Source organism: Mustela putorius, unplaced genomic scaffold (genome assembly GCF_011764305.1).
Source record: "Mustela putorius furo isolate JIRA1106 unplaced genomic scaffold, ASM1176430v1.1 tig00003836_pilon_pilon_pilon, whole genome shotgun sequence".
NCBI lineage: Eukaryota > Metazoa > Chordata > Mammalia > Carnivora > Mustelidae > Mustela > Mustela putorius.
In genome coordinates, this window is record NW_025421989.1 from 35,992,261 (window position 1) to 36,015,858 (window position 23,598).

At 37.8% G+C, this 23,598-nt stretch overlaps 1 protein-coding gene across 3 annotated transcripts in view; it reads left to right on the forward strand.

Moving 5' to 3' along the window:
- The window catches only part of USP9X (ubiquitin specific peptidase 9 X-linked), a 162,876-nt gene that overhangs the window by 134,204 nt on the left and 5,074 nt on the right, over positions 1-23,598 (forward strand). For all 3 annotated transcript variants that reach the window (XM_013057508.2, XM_004754912.2, XM_004754913.2), the window contains exons 31-42: positions 120-340; positions 3,045-3,235; positions 8,323-8,496; positions 10,894-11,035; positions 12,200-12,953; positions 13,530-13,653; positions 14,582-14,807; positions 15,336-15,465; positions 18,811-18,996; positions 19,677-19,897; positions 19,989-20,077; positions 23,358-23,514. In XM_013057508.2, the coding sequence (XP_012912962.1) occupies positions 120-340; positions 3,045-3,235; positions 8,323-8,496; positions 10,894-11,035; positions 12,200-12,953; positions 13,530-13,653; positions 14,582-14,807; positions 15,336-15,465; positions 18,811-18,996; positions 19,677-19,897; positions 19,989-20,077; positions 23,358-23,514 (2,615 nt within the window). The remainder of the gene's footprint in view (positions 1-119; positions 341-3,044; positions 3,236-8,322; positions 8,497-10,893; positions 11,036-12,199; positions 12,954-13,529; positions 13,654-14,581; positions 14,808-15,335; positions 15,466-18,810; positions 18,997-19,676; positions 19,898-19,988; positions 20,078-23,357; positions 23,515-23,598) is intronic.

The following is a 23,598-nucleotide window of genomic DNA, read 5'->3' on the forward strand; positions in this document are numbered from 1 at the left end:
GCTTCATCTGGCTGGGAAAGTAGTGGAATTGTTGGTAATGTTCACTTACCAGCTTACTAGAGCTAAAAGTGGACAAAATGGTTGTGTTTGTACTACAAGAACCTTTTCCCTTCTCTCAGCTTGTGAAGCACTTACAGAGTGGGAATATCTGCCACCTGTTGGACCCCGCCCACCTAAAGGATTTGTGGGGCTGAAAAATGCTGGTGCTACTTGCTACATGAATTCTGTGATTCAGCAACTCTACATGATTCCCTCCATCAGGAACGGTATTCTTGCAATTGAAGGCACAGGTAGTGATGTAGATGATGATATGTCTGGGGATGAGAAGCAGGACAATGAGGTAAATTTTACTTAGCATTTCTGTTTTCTGTTTAAAATTCTGCTACCAGATACTATCATTCTCTTACCGAGTCTTATACTTTTGTTGGATTTGTTGGTACATATTTGAAAATAAAGCTGGAGTCTCTCAGCGTGGACTGCTATGTCTTGACATAATCTGGTGCTCACTAGCTGCCAGACTTTACACTGCAGTTCATTTTCATAACAAAACTATATAAGTTTTAAAGCAGCAGTTCACATACTCAGTTTTTTTGTGTTAAGTGTTTAATATTTTTAGTTTGCATAATCATAAGGATCTTCATTTTTATAACAACTTAAATTATATTTTCACTTTTCTACCTGATATTTTTAAATATATCTCCATTAATTTATGCTAAGTTGTACTCTGTGCCAGTTTCATTATCTGTGCTTGCTTTTAGGTTACTTTTACATTTGCCTCAGATCATAGCTCTTCTTGCTTAAGCAACAAACCTCTCTCTACCTCAGATGTCATGTAGTCTTTTGACAAAATTTAGGCTCCTTACTGAGTATGCATTGCGCAGTAAAGCTATGGAAAAGTTTGGTTGTAGTGGTGGACCAGATTTGACATAACTATGGCACAGCTCTTTCAAGAAGAGAATATTGGCAAGACTTAGTCGTGATCATATTTATATCCATCCTGTATTTCTTTGTTTTTATTTTATCTTTCCTGTTCATGGTGTTGGTGAGAACTGCAGAGAGAAGCCAGAATGTGTTCTAATTGTAAATGTCTTTGGTGGTTCTTTCCTCCTTCCCTCTCTTCAGTCACCACAGCGATTTGCTCTGAGGTAGTTTAATACTTAGAGGGCTTCTGAAACATACCTGTCCCAGTTCTTCCCCAGATCCACTGAGCCACATCATCGCAGGGGTTAGGGTCTAAGCATTGTTTACCTTTTTAAGAAGCTTCAGAGCAGGGATACTTTGCACCTATACCTGGTTAAGAATCCCTCTTCAGAGTGGAAATTGAAATTCTAGTCCTATAGCCCATCACATCTCTGGGATGTTGAGGGTAAGCACAAGGAGAGATAGCTAATTGTACTCTAAGTAAACAAGGCAGATCAAATATGATGTAATTTCAAGTAAGGTGTCCCATCTTCGCTTTCATGGTACCTTCTGCTCTGTGTTGTCTTGGCACGCCACTGCACTTGTGGGGTTTTGTTGGTTGTTTGCTTTTGCCTGTGTTCTTGGTTTCCATCCCTGGACAAAGTTTCTCATGGACAGGGACTAGATATTCTCTGTTTCTGTATCAAAGGCCCCTGGTACCACAGTTCTCTTTCCATCTCTCTGAACTTAACTCTTCTAGGTACCTCATATAAGTGGAATCATCCCATATTTGCCTTTCTGTGACTGGCTTATTTCACTCAACATAATATCCGCGGTTTAGCCATGTTGTAGCATATGTCCAAATTTTCGTCCTTTTTAAGGCTGAGTAATATTCCACTGTGTGAACAGACCATGTTTTGTTTATTGATCATCAGTGGGCACTTGGGTGGCTGCCACATTTTGGCGATTGTGGATAGTACTCCTATGAAGGTGGGTGTACAAACCTCTCTTCAAGACCTTTCTTTCATTTCTTCTGGGCATATATCCAGAAATGGAATTGCTGGATCATACAGTTTTTAATTTTTAAGGTACTGATCCACAGTGATTTCACTGTTTCACATTTCTACCAATAGTGTGCCAGGGGTTCCAGTTTCCATTTTCATGAGGTCCAGTATGTCTCATTTTTCTTTTGTTAGCTGTGCCTTTGCTCTCCTAGCCAACAAATTACCACCTAATTCAATGTTGTGACATTTCTACCCTATGTTCTCTTCTAAGAATGTCATAATTTTACCTCTTGCTGTCAGGTCTTTGGTCAGTATTGAGTTAATTTTTTTATATGGTGTTAGGGAGGAGTCCAACTTTATTCTTTTGCATGAGGATATCTAGTTTTTCCAGCATCATCTTTTGAAGAGTACTATTAATATGCATATTTTATTGACTATTCGCAGTCCTAAGCACCTCCTAATCCTCCCCACAGCCACACATCCCCGTGAGGAAACACTGAAGCTTAGAAACATGAAGGTTAAGCCTGGGTGGCTCAGTCAGCTCTGAGGTAGTTGAATGCTTACAGGGCTTCTGAAACCTTAAAAAGGTTAAGCATCTGCCTTTGGCTCAGATCACCATCCCAGGGTCCTGGATCTAGTCCCGCTTCAGGCTCCATGCTCAGCCAGGAGTCTGCTTCTCCTCCTGCTTGTGCGTGTGCGTGCTTTCTCTCTAGCTCACTCTCTCTCTGGTTGAAATAAATAAGTAAATCTTTAAAAAAAAAAAAAAAGAAAGGAAGAAAGAAAGAAAAAAAGAAGACCTAAAGGTAGCTGACCTGCTCAAGGTTAGCCAGCTTCTCAGTGGCAGCACCTGTCCTGGGGTCCAGTTCAGTCTGTGTTAAATACCTCAACTCTACTATGTTGCCCTAATTACCTACCTTTCTAGTATACAGGCAGGGTTATTCCTTTATGAAAACTCTTCTATGAAATGGTGGGGATAAACACATTATAAATTAAAATTTATAAGTTGGAAGTTAAGTGCTTTGGAAATAAGAAATAGAAGTACAAATGATAAAATCATTTGTTCACTAACTGGCATTTGTCTCAAAATACTTTCTTATACTTTAAAGTTGGATTAACTTACTAATACTTTTTCATATCCAGAGCAATGTTGATCCCAGAGATGATGTATTTGGATATCCTCAACAATTTGAAGACAAACCAGCATTAAGTAAAACAGAAGATAGGAAGGAGTATAATATCGGTGTCCTAAGACACCTTCAAGTCATCTTTGGTCATTTAGCTGCTTCTCGTCTACAGTACTATGTGCCCAGAGGATTTTGGAAACAGTTCAGGTAATTTGGGAATAGACGTTAATAGGGATACTGCTTAAACCTTTACAAACATCGCTGTACACAATAAAACATATTGGAGGGCATCTTTATGTTTAATATTTAAACAGCAGTACAAAAAAAAATAAAAACAGTAGTACAGTTGACCCTGAAGAACATGGGTTTGAATTACTGGAGTCCACTTATACATGGAATTTCTTTATCCCCCCGATGAATACAATAAAGTACTTTAAATGGATTTTTTCCCCCTGTGGTTTCTTAATAACATTTCCTTTTCCCCAGCTTACTGTATTGTGAGGATACAGAATACAATACATAACACATACAAAATATGTGTTACTTGCTTGTTTATTTTTATAGGTAAAACCTGCAGCCAACAGTAGGCTCCTACTTAAGTCTTGGAGCGTCAGAAATTATAGGTTTTCTACCGCATGGGGGTCAGCATCCCTCATTATTCAGGAGTCTGCTGTAATAATCAAACTTTACTTTTTAGTGTTTTACTCTGTCTTCAGAGTCAGAGGTAGAAAGTGTAATTTGGAGAGGCATTATTCTTTAGTTTCTTAAGATGTTAATTTTTTGTTTGGGGGGCATCTCGGTGGTTCAGTCAATTAAACATCTGCCTTCAGCTCAGGTCACAATCCTGGGGTCCTGGGATCCAGCCCTACATTGGGCTCCCTGCTCCGAGGGGAGTCTACTTCTCCCTCTCCCACTCCCATTCCCCCTGCTTGTGCTCTCTCACTGCCTGTCAAATAAATTCTAAAAAACTTTTTAAAAAATAATTTTTATTTTGAAAATTTCTCAAATTTAGAGAAGTAGGGAGAACCATCTATATTCATCCCCCAGCCTCAGCAGTTGTTGACTCGTGCCCAGTCTTTTTTAATCTACATTCCCATATACTTTCCAGTTGCTTTGAATCAAATCTCACACACTGTCATCTATAAATATTGTAGTGTGTATCTTTGGTGGCTTTTTTTTTTTAAACCTAACCATGGTACTATTACAGTGTCTTTTAAAAATCCTTAATATCCATGGGGCACCTGGGTGGCTAAGTGGGTTAAGTCTGCCTTTGGCTCGGGTCATGATCCCAGGGTCTTGGGATCAAGCCCCAGGTTGGGCTCTCTGCTCCGCGGAGAGCCTGCTTCCCGCCTGCCTCTCTGCCTGCTTGTGATTGCTATCTGTCAAATAAATAATTTTTTTAAAAAAATTCTTAATATCCTTATTAGCGTTCATATTTACTCAGTTTTCTCACAGTTGATTTTTACTATGTATTTTTTTGAAACTGGGATCCAAATGAAGTCCATATACCTCAAATGTTGCTATGACTCTCCTTGTAGTCTCATCATTTTTCTTGATGGGGCCTACCATTAAAAACAACATCCTTGCTGTTTTTGGGGGGAAAGTAGGTAGTTTACAATGTAAAGTTTCCAACCATCTGGATTTTATTGATAGAATCCCTGTGGTATTTTTGTATTTTCTGTTTTCCTCAGTCTGCTATATTTCCTATAAATAAGGAGTGAGATCTAGAGACTTGGTGAGATCGAGGTGTTTTTCTTTTCTTTTTTTTGAAATGATAGGCAAAGCTACTTTATAGACGGTAATGTTTACATCAGTGGGGAGAAGTATGTGATGATGTCTGTATCCCATGATCACAGCCATTGATCATCACTGGCTAGAGTATTTCATCAGGATTACAGAATGGTGGTAGTCTCATTTTTTTTCTCCTTAAATCATTCTTGCATTTACTAGCCAGAATAGATTTTACGTACAACAACTTTGCTACCCTAATATATAATTTTCTAGGAAAGATGGAATAAATAACCTTTTTTTTTTTTAAATTAAAATTCTCAATTATATCTTGATCTTGGTTTTTTTTTATATTTTACCTTTTTTTTTTTTTTTTTTTTTTTTTAAGATTCATTTATTTGACAGAGAGGGACACAGCAAGAGGAACACAAGCAGGGGGAGTGGGAGAGGGAGAAGCAGACTTCCCGCTGAGCAGGGAGCTCGATGTGGGGCTCCATCTCAGGACCCCAGGATCATGACCTGAGCTGAAGGCAGATGCTTAACGACTGAGCCACCCAGGCGCCCCTCTTTCTTTTTTAAATCATTGTCTGTTACGTGTCGTGCACTAAATACCACAGTACAACCACTTAACTCTTTTTACTGTGTATGAAAATGGCTCTAATCCTTCATAGCTGTGGGTTTTTAAATAAAACTCCGGGGAATTTCAAGGCCTCATCCTGTCAGCTGAGTGTCGGGGAAGCAGAGCGTCACCTGACACTGCCACCCGGGGCTGCCTTCCCTGCTTCTGTCAGATCAGCTTTCCTTTTCCCTACAAGGATACTATTTAGATTGCTTTTGAAACCACTGTTTTATAATATAATGGCATTCTTGTGACTCACCATATAAATTCCTCTGATTCCCCTAACTAGGCCCCTGCTTAATCCATACTACTGGCTTGCATGCACCACCCTCCTTCCCAGCTCTGCTTTTACTCTGACATCACCTGACACACCCCTCACTCTCCTCTCTGTTGCAGTTCTTTCTTTCCCCAGTTTGTCACATCTCGGCCATAAGGCTTTTAAAACACTTCTGTTCTTCCTCTTCCAAATTACTCTCATACTTCCTGTGTTTCTAGCTTAAAATTTGTCATTCAGTTATAGTTTTCTCACTTAACGATACATTCGGATTTTTTATTTCAAAATGATTCCTATGCTACTGGAGCTTCTAGTTTATCTAGACTAGCACTTCTGGATGAATCTCACTTTAGACACACAATATACTCCTGATATGTGTGGGTTAGTTGACCACATTCCCTACCACATGCCCAATTTTTTATTTTGAAAAATTTGAAACCAGCGGAAAAGGTGACAAATTAGTCCAGTGTGATTACCTTTTATGTTATACTCTAAAAAGTTTTAACAGTTAACATTTTGCCAGTCTTGCTTATATTTATACAGTTGGCCCTTGAACAGTGTGGGGGTTAAGGGCATTGATTCTCCTCACAGTTGAAAATCCATGTCTAACTTTTGGTGTCCTCGAAACCGAGGAGCCTACTACTCTTGACTGGAAGCCTTACCGATAACATAACAGTTAACATTTTGTATGTTATATGTATTATATGCATATATTATATGTAAGAATATGTTCTTAAAATCAGGTAAACTGGAGAAAAGAAAATGTTAAAAATCTTAAGAAGGGCACCTGGGTGGCTCAGTCGTTAAGTATCTGCCTTCAGCTCAGGTCATGATCCCAGTGTCCTGGAATCAAGTCCCGTCTTGGTCTCCCTGCTTGTGTTCCCGCTCTTGCTGTCTCTCTCTCTGTCTTTCTCTGTCAAATAAATAAAGATCTTGGAAAAAAAATAAAAATCATAAGAGAAAATCCATTTATGGTACTGTACTGTATGGCGGGAATATCCATGTGTAAGTGGATCCACATAGTTCAAACCTGTGTTCAAATGTCAACTGTACTTGAGTTTTGATTCTTCTGAACCAGTTGATTGTAAGTTGTAAACATGATATTTTACCCCCACACACCTACATGTGCTTCAGTATGTATCCTCTAAGAATAAAGACACTTTCTGCTTACATATAATACCATTATCACACTCAATGAAATTTAATGGTGATTTAATAATGCCTAATATGGGGATACCTGGCTGTCTCAGAGAGCATGCAATTCTTGATTTCAGGGTCCTGAGTTTGAGCCCCCACATTGGGTATGGAGATTACTTGAAAAGGAGTGGAAAATAAATATTTGAATATTTTTTAAAAATAATAATGTCTAATACTCATCAGTGTATATTCTGATTTCCCAAAGATATTCTTTGTGACTTTTTTTTCCTATCCCAGACTGGTATCCTGAAAGGAATGAAAATAATGTGGTTGTTACCTCTTTAGTTTTCTTTAAAATAATCTCCCTAACTTGTCATGACTTATATGGCACCGAAATTTTTTAAGAGCCTAGATTGGTTTCCTTGAAGAACGTCTCTCATTTTGATTTGTGTGGTTATTTCCTCATGATAAGATTCAAGTTAAATGTTTTTGGCAAGAAAGCCCACAGTAGGTGGTGTTAATGTGCTTCTCATTGCATTGCGTTGGGAAAATACACCGTATCAGTTCGTCTGATATTGGTGATATTAACTTGGTGTCTTACAGATCTGTTCATCTTTTCTCTTTTGTAATTAATGGTTGACTCCATGTTTGAAAGTATGGGGAATCAACCATAATTTGAAAATTAATAGAATGGATTGGTGTCATTTCCAGTAACGAACCAAGTTGGTTTTAACAAACAAGAACATGTGTTTTATTTTAAACTCACTGTATCAAGTTAAGTTTAAAATATAATCGGAGGAGCACCTGGTTGGCTCAGTCCGTTAAGTGTCTGACTCTTGTTGATCTCAGCTCAGGTCTTGATCCCGGGGTCATGAGTTGAAACCCCACATTGGTCCCCTCCCCCGTTTATGGAGCCTACTTTAAAAAAAAAAAAAAAGCTAAAAAATATTACATGATTGGAATGAGATTTCCTACATAGAAAAAGTGTTTTAAAAATTGATGTATGTTACTGTAAATACAAAATTAGATGTCACTGATAGTTTCCAGGAGTGCCTAGGATTTTAGTGGTCAGTCCTCATTTTTGTGGTATACACAATTGAAAGTTTATCTAACTTAAGTCCTCAGATTACTCAAAAGAGATCAACTCTAAAACAAGTCATAGCTTTTTCCTTTCACTTGGAAAAAGCGATTTAATTAAGAGTAAATAAATCATTGCACTGTATCTGTAACCTGAAATTTAAGCAACACGAAACAAAAAGTGATTATAAAATTTACATAAGAGTAAGATTCACTATATAAAGCAGCCGCAGGTGCTGGAGCCATAGAAACCATCAACCACACCAGCAGTTTCATAGTTACTCATGGCACGGAGCTCCACTTGCACTATGAGCCTCACTGTGTCTCTCACCGCGCTCTACACATAAAGAGCATTTGCTTTTTTCCTACTAAAAACAAAAAACTTTATATATTGTCATTTATGGTTGTATTGCTTTATTTTCTGAGAAAATACTGTATTTTTTCCCATTCATTTTTTAGGCTTTGGGGTGAGCCTGTTAATCTGCGTGAACAGCATGATGCTTTAGAATTTTTTAATTCACTGGTGGATAGTTTAGATGAAGCTTTGAAAGCCTTGGGACATCCAGCTATGCTAAGTAAAGTCTTAGGAGGGTCCTTTGCTGATCAGAAGATTTGCCAGGGCTGCCCACATAGGTAAGTGCTGATGATATATTTAAAGTTGTACTGTTTATTCACTAAAAAAAATAAAGTATTTATTAGTAGTTAATGTGTACTAAAGTGGAGTATGCCACCAATTTAACTATATGCCTGAGACTGGATGAATTATACACTTTGTACCTTACTGTTGTAGATTTGGGTTTTGTGTATGGTGGTAGTGGTGATGGTTGGTGGTGTTTTCATGGAGGTTTTTGTTTTCTGGTTTGGGGGGGTTGATTTGGTCACATAACCTTTGGCTCCTTCTCTTTTATGTATGATCATTACTGGGGAAATGAAATGGCATTTTGCATATAAATAGCTTATAGGTGTTACTCATAAATTTGCCCTTAATCCTAGAGCTAAAGTAATTAAAATACTAAAAATACATTAAGCTTAGAAGATGATAGACATGGAGTACAATTTCCTTATATAAGAGAAATACTAATTTTTAAAATAGCATTGTCATTATCCTTAAAGTGTGTTTTCAACACAAAACATAGCAAGAGTTGACTGAACAAACTGTTTTTTACTTAAAAGAGAAACTGTTTGATTAAGAACTCTTAATTGAAAATAGTTAAGTGACTATTAAATTTCACTACTAGTAGTAGATACACGTTTATGCCTAGTACATGGAAGTTTTACTTTGGAACTTCTCTTGCATGTTACTAATGACTGATGGTTTGAAATCACTTTTCGCCAAAATATCACAATACAATGCTATTTTCTATAAGCCCAAACAGCATTACATAGTCATGAGGTATGTGGCTGGTGGGAGTGCTTCATTTTTGATCAAAGGGAAATGATTGACAAGAGAGGTAATGCTATATAAATGAGAAATTACCGTGAGGTTAAACCATTCATTCAGAACAAGACCATGAAATCATTCACGTAGCCTGTACAGTAACTTTTGGTTGTTTTAAAAGACCTTTTGCATTAGGTGGACAACTAAACTGTCATTTTAACCTTTTGATTTTAATCACTGATAAAATAAGCCAACTTTTTGGTCATTTATTCTAATCAGTCCTTCTTGGTTTGTTTTAGACAATTTTCAAAGTCATTTGGAAATTACTGCTTTTCTTTGCTAATAAGTGACAGTGTCCAGAGAGCATGATTATAATTAAGATCCCAGAAGTTCAAATACTTTCTCCACAACTAAACGAGGCCTGTTTACATTACATGCCAGAAGGTTACATAAAGAGTCCCAAGTCTATCTGTTCTACAGGATTATTTGCTAGATCAGGAGTTCACAAACAGTGCACCACAGGTCAAATCCAGCCACAGCCACACATCAGTTATTTTTTAAAAAGTGTTACTGAAACATACTCTGGCTGCTTTCCCTATAACAGCAGAGTCATAGAGACGTCATGGCCCACATAAAAGCTTGCAATAAGTACTGTCTGGCTTTTTATAGAAAAAATTTGCTGGCTTGCTCTCATCTTCGAATGTCCTTTTTTTTTTTTTTTTTTTTAAGCAAAGTCATAAGTTCTGACTTCTTTTTTCTCTTTTATGGGTTGTTCCCAGATCATAGTAGCAATAGTCTTAATACCTATTTCATATTCCATTCATGCCACTTAACAAATACCTTTGTATACCTTTTTTTTCCCATAACTAAACTGAAAAGCCCCAAATATGAGGAACTTGTCTTCAGCATTGACTATCCCAGAGTACTTTCACACATGGAAGGCCCTCCGAATGTATTTGTTGAATGAATAAATTTGATGGTTGAAAGTGTATTCCCCACATCCCATGTTCTGAGTTTACGCATGTGTCTCATCAGAAATCTGAAATTTCCCTTGGTAGAAAATTGCCACAAGGTGGGATTCTGGCTCCTACTCAGATTGGTTATCTCCTGTTGACTGGTTGTTCAAACTTGTGCTATACTGAGGTTTCCATTACAGAAAAGAATAACCATTTTAAAATTCAGCCCATTAATAGTTTAAAATACTGTTTTCAGAAGTTGATGAATTCATGCTTTGGCCTTGGCATGAATTAGCCTAACTAGATGACAATGGAAGCAGCACAGTTAGATGGTACAGAGCTTAAGCCATGAAGCAGCAAAGACCTTGCTTCAAAACGTGATTTTGCCTAGTAATCTTGACCAAATTAACTTTTCCAAGTCCCAGGTCCCTCATCTCTGAAGTGGAGGTGGTGTTAGTTCTCTAGCAGGTTTGTCATGAAGACAGAGAAACTGGTGTATATATGGGCATAAACAACCTAATGTAGTGCCCAGCACTAGGTAAGTGGGCCAAATAAATGTGTCAGAGTTTACGAAACATTCTGTTTCGTACAGGTTTCATGTCATCTTATAAATATTGCAGATATAGCTTTCATTAAGTCTGTAAAAATGTTGAGAAAACTAAGAAATCTTTTTTGATGATTTCTTAATATCTTTAGATACGAGTGTGAAGAATCTTTTACGACTTTGAATGTAGACATTAGAAATCACCAAAATCTTCTTGATTCTTTGGAACAATATGTCAAAGGAGATTTATTAGAAGGTGCAAATGCATATCATTGTGAAAAATGCAATAAAAAGGTATGAATTATCCAGGTTTTTAAAGTAACTAGAGTTACATTTAATGGGTTTGAAAGTTCATTGCTTTGGTTTATGTATTTATCTATTTTTATTCCCTACCCTGCTTTGTTACAGTGGTAGCAGAAGGTAGTTAAGGTAACTGGTACAAAGGTTTTTCAGGGCAAGAAAATTGAGAGAAAGTAGTGACAGCAGGGCTAGGGAAACCAGTAGATAAGAGCAAACATCTTAGAAGTCATAATAGTTCACTATCACTTTCTGTTGTCTGAGCTCCACAGTCACTTGCCATCCATGCCCAACCAAACTGCTATTGAACCCCAAAGCTATAGCGCTGACAAGAAAATGTTTTCTCCCGTCATGTTCAGTTGACCAAGAAGTTTACTGAAACCTGCATTACTCGATTTGGTGCCATAAGATTTCTTCTACCACCGTGTTTTTAAACTAATGGGATCAGGTTTTTAGACCCACTTGAAAAAGTTTTATCTTTGGGCACTTAACAGCTCTTAGGGAGAGACCGTCTACGCAGACAGTAAATAACGTCTGTCTTGCTGGGCTCCCAAATTCTCTCACCTCCAAGTCACCTGTATCGTTTTGACATTCACACACCACCTGAAGAGGTATTAAAGTCTAGAGGCTGAGGTGTGAGCTGTAAAGCTGGACTGCCCTCCCCCCCACCGCCACCAGCTCTGAGACTTGAGGCAAGTGACTCAGTCTCTCTGCTGCTCCTGCTCCTCCTCATTACTACTCAGGCAGTACTTAGCATATTACTTGGCACCTAATAGCCCAATAAATATTAGCTGCTATTGTATTTCTTTAGCTTGCTCCAAACAGAGCATACCTTCATTAGCCTAACAGTAAATGTTAAACAAGTAACAGTGGTGAGATAGCAATGACAATACAGAATCCAGGCAGTGAGTAATGTCAGTGTCACTAATATTCACAATTTGTAACAAATGGCATCTGCTTTTTCCATATTGTTAGTTTTAGTTAGCATTTTTTGAAATGCCCACTGTGACAGAATTACCTTGATTATATTCATTGTGGTGTGTTTGTTTACACTTAAAACCTCCAGTTAGTCTTCATGAGAATTTAATAATACGGGTTTATAGTTTGTTTTGTGCAATGGATTATAGAAGAACATCTAGTAACTTGCTCTGTTTATTTTAGGTTGATACCGTAAAGCGCTTGCTAATTAAAAAATTACCTCCCGTTCTTGCTATCCAACTGAAAAGATTCGATTATGACTGGGAAAGAGAATGTGCAATCAAATTCAATGATTATTTTGAATTTCCTCGAGAGCTGGACATGGAACCTTACACAGTCGCAGGTGTTGCAAAGCTGGAAGGAGATAATGTAAACCCAGAGAGTCAGTTGATACAGCAGAATGAGCAGTCTGAAAGTGAGACGGCAGGAAGCACGAAATACAGACTCGTGGGCGTGCTGGTACACAGTGGCCAAGCAAGTGGTGGACATTATTATTCTTACATCATTCAAAGGAATGGTGGAGATGGTGAGAGAAATCGCTGGTATAAATTTGACGATGGAGATGTAACAGAGTGTAAAATGGATGACGACGAAGAAATGAAAAACCAGTGTTTTGGCGGAGAGTATATGGGAGAGGTATTTGATCACATGATGAAGCGCATGTCCTACAGGCGCCAGAAAAGGTGGTGGAATGCTTACATTCTTTTTTATGAACGATTGGATACTATAGACCAGGGCGATGAGTTGATAAGATACATATCTGAGCTTGCTATCACCACAAGACCCCATCAGATTATTATGCCATCAGCCATCGAGAGAAGTGTACGGAAGCAGAATGTGCAATTCATGCATAACCGAATGCAGTACAGTTTAGAATATTTTCAGTTCATGAAAAAACTGCTTACGTGTAACGGTGTTTACTTAAATCCTCCACCAGGTAAGTATCAAGAGTTTAGCTTCTTAGTAAAAGCGTAACTCTTAGTTTACTTGCAAGATTTCTTAGAAGCATCAACATATTTGCATTTTTACTTTGGGCTTTTTTTTTTTTTTTTAAGATTTTATTTATTTACTTGACAGAGATCACAAGTAGGCAGAGAGGGGAGTGGAAAGAAGCGGGTTCCCCGCCGAGCAGAGAACCCGATGCAGGGCTCAATCCAGACCATGATGTGAGCTGGAGGCAGAGGCTTTAACCAACTGAGCCACCCAGGCACCCCTACTTGGGGCTGTTTCAAAGCCATATTTCAGATAACTGTTACCTTTGAGCAGTATATATTGTCGGTGTGGTGTGTTTGGAAACAGAGGAGCTTTTGTTTATTATAACAATTTGTTTTTGACTCAAGCATTAGTTTGAAACATCCTTTACTGAACTAAGAATTATTTCGTTAAGTAGCTGGTCGGGGGGTAGTTAGCAAAGTTAGGACTTCTAGAAATCAGTGGAAATGTAGACTTGTTTGAAAATGGAGCTTAGACATAGAAATTCTTTTTTTTTAATGTATCTTGCCTTTTTTTATAGGGCAAGATCACCTGTTGCCTGAAGCAGAAGAAATCACTATGATTAGTATTCAGCTTGCTGCTAGGTTCCTTTTTACCACAGGATTTCACACCAAGAAAATCGTCCGTGGCTCTGCCAGTGATTGGTACATTGCTTTGGGTTTTCATTCCTATTATCCTAGCATTTAGTTTGATTCTTTAATATATTGCTTTATTTTTTTCCAACTCAACGACCATCTTACTTCAGATCTGGAAAGCAAAATACAATCTTTTTTTTTTTTTTTTTTTTTTAAGATTTTATTTATTTATTTATGAGAGAGAGAACATGAAGAGGAGAAAAGTCAGCAGGAGACGCAGACTCCCTGCCGAGCAGGGAGTCTTACGTGGTACTTGATCCTGGGACTGCAGGATCATGACCTGAGCTGAAGGTGGTCACTAAACCAATTGAGCCACCCAGGCATCCCCAAAAACTCTTGATAGTAATAGTGAGAGAGATGATATTAAAATAATTAACTTACGCTAAACATGACCTTTCATTGTTCTGAAGCTGGCTTCTGTTTCTCTTACCTTGCATCCTATCTTTGATGTCCCAGTACAAAAGATTATAGGATAATACTTAAAAAGTCTGAGCTACTTAATCCAGAAATTAGTAGTTTTAACTTCCCTAGATTAAATTTTGCCATAGATTTAAAAACGTGACAAATAAAATGAGTGTCCTAAGTTTCAGATTGTGAGAGTATAGAGACCATTATAATACCTTGATTGAACAATTTTTATGTACTCCAGTGGTAAGATATTCAAGGAAAGTTAGGGAAGGGATTGTCTTGTCCTTGAATCTAGAAAGAGTTCGGTAATGAGTTTGTAGAGGACTGGACAAGCTTTCATCTCTGTGTTGTCAGTCTTTGAGAAGAGCCCCAAGTTGTAGTCACCTACAGTGTTGGTACTAGAAGCAACCATTGCTGGTTCTTTCCCTTCAGAAGTAAAAGAGGGTCTTTGATTTTTATTTCGTTCATAGAGACTCATATTTGTATTACAGTAAATTGACATTCGAAATTTTTTTTTGTTTTGTCTTAGGTATGATGCATTGTGTATTCTCCTTCGTCACAGCAAGAATGTCCGTTTTTGGTTTGCTCACAATGTCCTTTTTAATGTTTCAAATCGCTTTTCTGAATACCTTCTGGAGTGCCCCAGTGCAGAAGTAAGGGGTGCATTTGCAAAACTTATAGTTTTTATTGCACATTTTTCCTTGCAAGATGGGCCGTGTCCTTCCCCTTTTGCATCTCCCGGACCTTCTAGTCAGGTAATTGCCTGGTTTTCTTTTTAGTGATTAAATGCTTACAGATCTCTTCCCTGGAAGTTAAAGTCACAAATACATGTACATCTGTTTGATATGTTTACCGAACAAATGTGTGTGCACACACACCCACACCATCTGTTATCTAGGAGTTCGGTAAAAGTACTTCGCAGCAATGTATAGCAATTATTAGCTCTTTAACAACCACAGAATTTTCTGTGTTCGTTCAGTTACAAGCAGTGGCTTAATTGTACACATTATTATATAAATTATTTGTAAAGGTTTTTTTTAATGGACTTCCATTTATTAAGAATTAAAACATCATGATGAAGTCTCTAGATGAAATCTACCTCAGATCTTTATTCCCTTTTCTAAAAAGCAACCCTTTTTAATTGTTCATTGTGTGATTAGTCCTTCTAAAAATTTCTGCCTTATATTTATCGTGGGTGGGTATGGGTGTGTGTCCCCTTTTTATGTATTATACTGTGCCTATATCTTATCACTGGAAAATAGCCAATGTTTTATCCTTTACAGGCTTATGACAACTTAAGCCTAAGCGATCACCTACTAAGGGCAGTTCTCAATCTCTTGAGAAGGGAAGTTTCAGAGCATGGGCGTCATTTGCAGCAGTATTTCAATCTGTTTGTAATGTATGCCAATTTAGGTAAGAATTTAAATCGCTATAATTCTGTTTTAATGTATTAAGCGGCAAAGTCTTCTAAGTCAAATGATGAAACATTTTTTACTGCACTTTTCACCTTGTACTTTATTTATGCATATCTCTGCAGTACATAGAGGCCAGAATCTGTCTCTTCTAGAGAGAGGAAGTAGGGGAAAGGGCAGAGGGAGAGAGAAACCCATGAGATCACAACCTGAGCCACAATCAAAGAGTTTGGACATTTAACACACTGAGCCTCCCAGTCACCCCCAGAATCTGTGTCTTAATCATGTTTTTTTATCTCCTAAAACAGTAGTGCCAAATCTATCTGGATTTGAAAATACTCTTAGGCCCCATCCCACACCAACTCAATCAGAATTCTCAGAGCTAGCACAAGGAACACATTTTCAAAAAGTCCCTGGGTGGTTGTGATACTCCTCCAAGTTTGAGTTAAGGACTTGGTCTGAACTAAGTTTTTATTGAAGTCCACTAAATTAAAATTACAGATAATAATACATATTCAGTTACCCTATTATTTGTTATTACCTCTGTTTAACATGTTCCTTCTCTAACCTTTCTAATATCATCTGATCAGTGATCCCAGAATACTTAAAAATATGTTGTCTTCTACTTCTGTTGTTTTGTATTGTGTTCACATTTTTGTGTTACTACCCAGTGAGATTACAGAGATCAGCATTTTTTGCACAGTGACACTCAATAAATGTTTGTTGAATTAAAAGATGATACTATCACAAATCCTTCCATTGTCATTTGGTGTCTGTTATTGGCTTTGTATGGGGTGGTAAATTTCCTATGATTACAATTATTAAATTTCTTTTTCTGTTTTTTTTTTCTTTATGTTTTATTTAAGTAATCTCTGTGTCCAATGTAGGACTACAAACTCATAACCCTTAGATAAGGGTCTCATGCTCTTCCAACGGAGCCAACCAAGCACCCCTCAAATTATAAAAATTTCTTACTAATCAGGTATCAGTGCATTGTTCCCAAAATGATTAATTTATTGAGGCATTCCATTTAAAATCTTAAGTGCTAATGAGTATTTGGCCAGATTTGAATAACTTCTTTAAAAGTTTAAAAGAGGAGCACCTTGGGCACCTGGGTGGCTCAGTCGTTAATCATCTGCCTTTGGCTCAGGTCATTATCCCCAGCGTCCTGGGATCGAGCCACATACCAGGCTCCCTGCTCTGCGGGGAGCCTCCTTCTCCCTCTCCAGCTCCCCCGTGCTTGTGTTCCTTCTCTTGCTGTCTCTGTTATAAATAAATAAAGTTTTTTTTAAGATCTTACTTATTTGACAGACACAGAGAGAGGAGGGAACAGAAGCAGGGGGAGTGGGAGAGGGAAAAGCAGGCCCTCTGCCAAGCAGGGAGCCGGATGAGGGGTTCGATTCCAGAACCCTGGAATCATGACCTGAGCTGAAGGCAGACACCCAATGACTGAGGCACCCAGGCGTCCCCAGAGCCATATACTTTAGTATGAAATTCTTAATACCACATATGCTTTGGGGTTCAGGATTGTGTGGATTTAAGAAAGGTAAGGCAGTATATATACCATGTGTTGTGCAACATCCCTATAACAGAGTCCAAGACAACACCTTACAATCATACACATTAATATTTCTACAGTAAAGCATGAGTAGTCACCCTGAGAGGGGATAAACGAAGACTATAAATAGTCTCTTAACAGTTCAGGCCAGCTTTTCCCACCAAACACATTTTGACACCAACTTTATGAAAGAATTCCTGTTTATATTTATGAGCTTTTTGAATCTTAGGATTTCAGATAAGGGATTGTGGGCCTATATTTATTATACTTCTTGGAATATGACACTAAAAAGGACAGACTGTTGTCTAATGAAATAGAGAAGCAAATAAAAAGATAACTGCCATAAAGTATGTTAATGGCTATAATAGGGAAAAATACAAAGTGGTACATGGTAGTATGTAGTAGGGATACCAGACTAGAATTGGGGCATACAGGAGACTTAATGGGGAAGTTGATGTGGGAATTGGTTGTTTGGGCTTTCTATCCAGAGTGAACAGCAGATGCAAAGACTTGGAGTAAACTCAGTGTGTGGAGGAAGTGAAAGTTACTCAGACTAGAAATGATCTCTGATCATGCTATCTGGCAAGCCTCATGAGGGGTTCTAGACTTTATCCTAAGGTCAGTAATGAGCCACTGTAGAGTTTTTAATAGACATACCTCTAGAAAGATAACTCAGACTACAATGTAGAATGGATTGCAGGGAAATAAGACTAGATATTATTAAAATGATTTATAGCAGAAGACCATTATGGCCAGTACTGGGGAACTGGCAATGAGGGGGATAAAAGTGGACAGATTCTGATGCTTTTTATTAGAGGTGAAGTCGGTAGGATTTAGTGATTGGGTATTAAGAGGAGGGAAACCCAGAAGAGATGGGAAGTGATGCCCAGTAGATAGTAGATAGCGGTGCCATGTACTGAGAGAGGATAACACAGGAGGAAGAACATGGATAGGGGAGTAAAGTGATTAGTGAGGTTTGGACAAATTGAGTTTGAGCCTGTCGGATACCCAAATAATGATGTCTAGTATTTGGTAGAACACTTAAGATGTTTGTCTTGGAAATACCTTAGTATCATCTGAACAAAGAGAGCTAGAACTTGAAGCCATTAGAGTGAGTTTGATCATGCAGGAAAAGCATACAGCACGAGATAATGGCCTGGGAACTTTGCAGCAACCATTTCTCAGAAACAGAGAAAGGATGACTTAGAAATGAGACCAAGGAGAAGAGGCTGAAAGAAAAGAGAGGAATCCAAGAGGGAGAGGAAGCAATTATGGTTTAGAACTATTCCTTAGCTTTACCCCGGGAAAGGGGGCAGAAACCAAACTGGCATGACTTGAGGAGTGGGGGAAATAAGAAAATAGAGATGACACCAAGTTCAGGCATGGTTTTCAAGTAGCTCAGCTGTGGAAGAAAGTAGAGAGGCAATATATAAAAGAATTTTTATTTCTCACTCAGTTTTCATCATCCTCCCTTGTGATGAGGATTGCCGTCTAGGCCAGTACCCCACACTTTCAGGCCATAGAAAGCATTCATTTTCTTTATACCTGGTTTGACTGGAATGTCATCGAGTCTTTGACCGTTTTAAAACTTAAATCCAATTATACCACAGAGATTTTTGTTCTGGTTAAATCATTCTCTGAATGTTAAATAAGAGTGGTCTTCTGGTTATAACAGTTACAGAAAAATATTTTAGATAACTGCTTTATTATGAAGTCCTTACCATCCTAAGTCTTTTCTCTTTTGTAATTCTTCTCCCCCTTTTCCCTCTTCTTCCTTCTTCATTGTAGGTGTGGCAGAGAAGACACAACTTCTGAAATTGAATGTACCTGCCACCTTTATGCTTGTGTCTTTAGATGAAGGTCCAGGTCCTCCAATCAAATATCAGTATGCTGAATTAGGCAAATTGTACTCCGTTGTGTCGCAGCTGATCCGCTGTTGCAATGTCTCTTCAAGAATGCAGTCTTCAATCAATGGTAAAGTCAAATGCTCCATCCTTTACATTGGTTTTAAAATACTGCTGGCCATACATAGTACCCAGTTAAAAGTGATTCTGAAGATGTTTAAATATAAAACCCAGAGTCTGACAATCTATAATATTTGGGGTTCTACATCTTTTCACATGTTTAAAGGGGATTTTTTTCTTTCTGCTTGCTCCTGGGTACTTTACTGGATACTTTATGAAGTAGTTTAAGAATTAACTTTTCACCAAACTGAGGGTTGCTGGAGGGAGGGATAGAAGGGAAGAAGTGGCTGGGTGATGGACATTGGGGAGGGTATGTGCTGTGTTGAGTGCTGTGAATTGTGTAAGACTGATGGTTCACAGACTTGTACCCCTGAAACAAATAATACATTATATGTTAATAAAAAATAAATAAGGTTAGATATTCCCAAAACAAACAAACAAAAAAAATTTTAACTTTTCATATAGGTTATATGCCAGTGTTGGCATTTAAAGTTTGCATTTTATCATCTTAGTCTATCTGATCATTGTAATGCCTAAAACTACTTTCTTCATGGTACTTAGGAATATTGATTTAAAATGTTATTTTTCTAAAATACAAAATTCATACACTGTTTTCTGTGGTGAAAGCGATATTATTTTTATTATGGAGAAGCCTATTAGTTTTTCATTGATGACAAATCTGTATTCTAGGTAATCCTCCTCTTCCCAATCCTTTTGGTGATCCTAATTTATCACAACCTATAATGCCAATTCAGCAGAATGTGGCAGACATTTTATTTGTGAGAACAAGTTATGTGAAGAAAATCATTGAGGACTGCAGTAACTCAGAGGAAACTGTCAAATTGCTTCGTTTTTGCTGCTGGGAGAATCCTCAGTTCTCATCTACTGTCCTCAGTGAACTTCTCTGGCAGGTTAATAGGACAATAAACATTCATATGTCTCTCTCATTTGATTCGTTATTCCTTTAAATAAGTTATTCATGGTGTCTTTTCCTGTTTTTAGGTTGCATATTCCTACACTTATGAACTGCGGCCCTATTTGGATCTGCTTTTGCAAATCTTACTGATTGAGGACTCCTGGCAGACTCACAGGTAGATGCTCTTTCTTACTTGCCCAACTTTTAAACTAACTGATACTGCCAGCCAGTGCTTCCCCCCCGCTTTTTACATTTTTACCTCTCAGAGATCTAATAAAGGTTTTACCTTCAAAGCTTAAAAATTGGTAGAAAGTTCCCTCTTCCCTCATTTGATTTCACTTTTTTTCATTGCCCACGTTGCATACTTGCTCCTAGGTATCAAAAAAAATTTTTTTAATTAAGAAAAACTAGCATAGGCTTTTGGTAAATAACTTAATTTCATTAATGATGTGCTCGGATTATTTTAGGATTAAATTGCATTCATTTAAGAGTGTGTCATATGAGGTCACATTTGGTTATCTAAAAATCGTCCTTAGGTAAGTAAATACAGTCAGTTCCCATTATTCATGTTAGCTGTATTCTTTTTTTTTTTTTTTTAAGATTTTATTTATTTATTTGACAGAGAGAGATCACAAGTAGGCAGAGAGGAGGAAGCAGGCTCCCTGCTGAGCAGAGAGCCCAATGTGGGGCTTGATCCCAGGACCCCGAGATCATGACCCGAGCCTAAAGCAGCGGCTTAACCCACTGAGCCACCCAGGTGCCCCTGAATAAAGCTTCTTTAATGCAATATTTTCTCTGCAAAGCCTTTTGGCACTGAAGAATACTAGGTAACTCTTCACTACCATGAAGTTAACAAAAAGCACAAACAGTGTAGGAAGGGTTTTAAACCATGAAATCAACAAAACCCTGAAGTCAACAAAAAGCACAAACAGTATAGAAAGGGTTTCACTAAATAACAAAAAGGACACTCCTTTACAGTGTAAGCTGAAAAAAGGCAAAGTGTCACTTTGTTCCACTTCAGCTGTGAACATACATGTTGGTCCAGATTTTTCAAAAGCAGCATGCTGGTTTTCTGCCATTACAAATAAAGTTTAGTAAGTATGCAAAATCACAAATACAGAATCTTTGAATAATGAACATCGACTTTAGTTTTTCATTATATGAGAATTTGAGTGCATTTTTGTTTTTTTTTGTTTTTTTTTTAAGCTGAGGTTATCCAGCATAACTATCCTACTGTCCTACTCAAGCTTCCTCCAGAATTCCTCCATCTTGTTCTTGGCCATAAAGTTTAATAAATGATCTTTGATCCCAACAATTATAGATGATAGTAAAATACAGAATTCATTGACAACTCTGCCAGATTTTATAACTTCCCTCCCCATGTGGATGATAGTACAATACTTGATTTTCAGAAATAGTCCACAATTTATATATGTCTGTCAATAAACTAAACTAAAACAGCAACTTGAGAACAATTCTGTAGTGACAAAATGCTTAAAACATAATTTTGATTGCGAATGTCAGAATTCATGAATATTTCCAAATTATCTCCAAAGTTATCATCATGGATTTAACATTAATTTTAACATTAATAATGTTGCAAAAATAGCATCAAGCCAAAAATCAGTTTTCATGAGACAAAAAATGTAGTAGTTCCAAAACTGTAAGCATGTATTTTGAGCACTGTCCAGTACCCTTCTCAGTATGATTATAGGATTTGAAACTTTTCTTAAGAATTGTTTTTAGGGGGTGCCTGGGTGGCTCAGTGGGTTAAAGCCTCTGCCTTCGGCTCAGATCGTGATCCCAGGGTCTTGGGATCGAGCCCCGCATCGGGCTCTCTGCTCTGCAGGGTGCCTGCTTCCTCCTCTCTCTCTGTCTGCCTCTCAGCCTACTTGTGATCAAATAAATAAATAAAATCTTTAAAAAAAAAAAAAAAAAAGAATTGTTTTTAGCGGGGCACCTGGGTGGCTCAGATGGTTAAGCCTCTGCCTTCGGCTCAGGTCATGATCTCAGAGTCCTGGGATAGAGCCCCACATCGGGCTCCTTGCTTAGCAGGAATCCTGCTTCCCCCTTTCCCACTTCCCCTGCTTGTATTCCCTCTCTTGCTGTCTGTCTCTCTCTCTCTCTCTCTCATAAACAAAATCCTCAAAGGCGGGGTGGGGGTGTTTTTAGGGGGCACCTGGGTGGCTCAGTTGATTAATTAAACGTCTTTTTTTTTTTTTTTTTTTTAAGATTTTATTTATTTGATAGAGACCACAAGTAGGCAGAGAGAGGGGGGAAGCAGGCTCCCCACCAAGCTGAGAGCCCAATCCAGGGCTCGATCCCAGGACTCTGAGATCGTGACCGGAGCCAAAGGCAGAGGCTTAACCCACTGAGCCACCTAGGTGCCCCCAAACATCTGATTCTTCATTTTGGCTCAGGTCATGATCCCAGGGTTGTGAGATTGAGCCCTGCATCAGGCTCTGTGCTGGGAGTGGAGCCTGCTTAAGATTCGTTCTCTCCCTCTCCCTTGGCCCTTTCCTTCCCCAAAAAAAGAAAAGTTGTTTTTAATGGAGTCTAACTTCTTCTCTTTTTACTTAAAAAAATATTTAAGGACTTACGGCATTAATACAGTTGGTTACATTGTAGTTCTCTTCATTCATTATATAGCAAGCTGTAATGGTAAAGGCACATTTGCTAGATTAAATATGGACAATTGACTTTTTGTGTAAAGGGATTAGTAAAGTATTGTTACTATGAGTCACTCGCCCAAGCTTGAAAAAACTTTCTCATAGTGAGCTTTTTGCTTCATTCGGTAAGCAATGTTTGAATATTTATGGGGTATCTACCATGGTGCCTGGCACTATCAGGCATTGAGGAACAAGGCAGGCAAAGATGATGATATAGATAAAAATGGTATTTGAAAGCAGTTAAAACTAATGGGAAGAAAATGTGGTGTGGCAAAAAGAATGGCTTAATAATACTTCATTATCACTTGACAAAACTGAAAGCAAAAACAATATACACTGAAGGGTTTCCGATTAAACAGCAACAAGCCTGTATGATTGACTAGTCTGAAATTAAAAAACTTTGCAAAATTGCTGGAGTTGTGATTTCCAGACAGATTTTATGAATGCGTATAATGCCAAAAAACAAACTTGCATTTTGATTTGGAACATTCTAATAAGTAAAATTTCTGGTATATAAGGTTTTTTAATTTGTTTTCTAATTCCACACTACACAGGTAATGTTTCTTTGTGGAGATAAAACTCACTTACAAAATTCACCATTTTAATCACTTTAAAGTATACATAGAAGGACGCCTGGGTGGCTCATAGGTTTAACAGTACCTGCTGACCAGCATTAGATGACATGATACATCAGAGATCTTTATTGAGTGGCACATAGTAGGCACTCAATAAATGTTGGCTTCTATTTGATTTTACAAGTTTTTTATATATTTGGTTCTTTTTCAGAATTCATAATGCACTTAAAGGAATCCCAGATGACCGAGATGGGCTGTTTGACACAATCCAGCGCTCTAAGAATCACTATCAAAAAAGAGCATACCAGTGTATAAAATGTATGGTAGCTCTTTTTAGCAATTGTCCTGTTGCTTACCAGATTCTGCAGGTGAGGGTTTTTTCTTATAATTTTGTAAAAATCTGAATCAGAGTTAGGGATTCCATTTTAAAGACAAATATAATGAGGTATTGG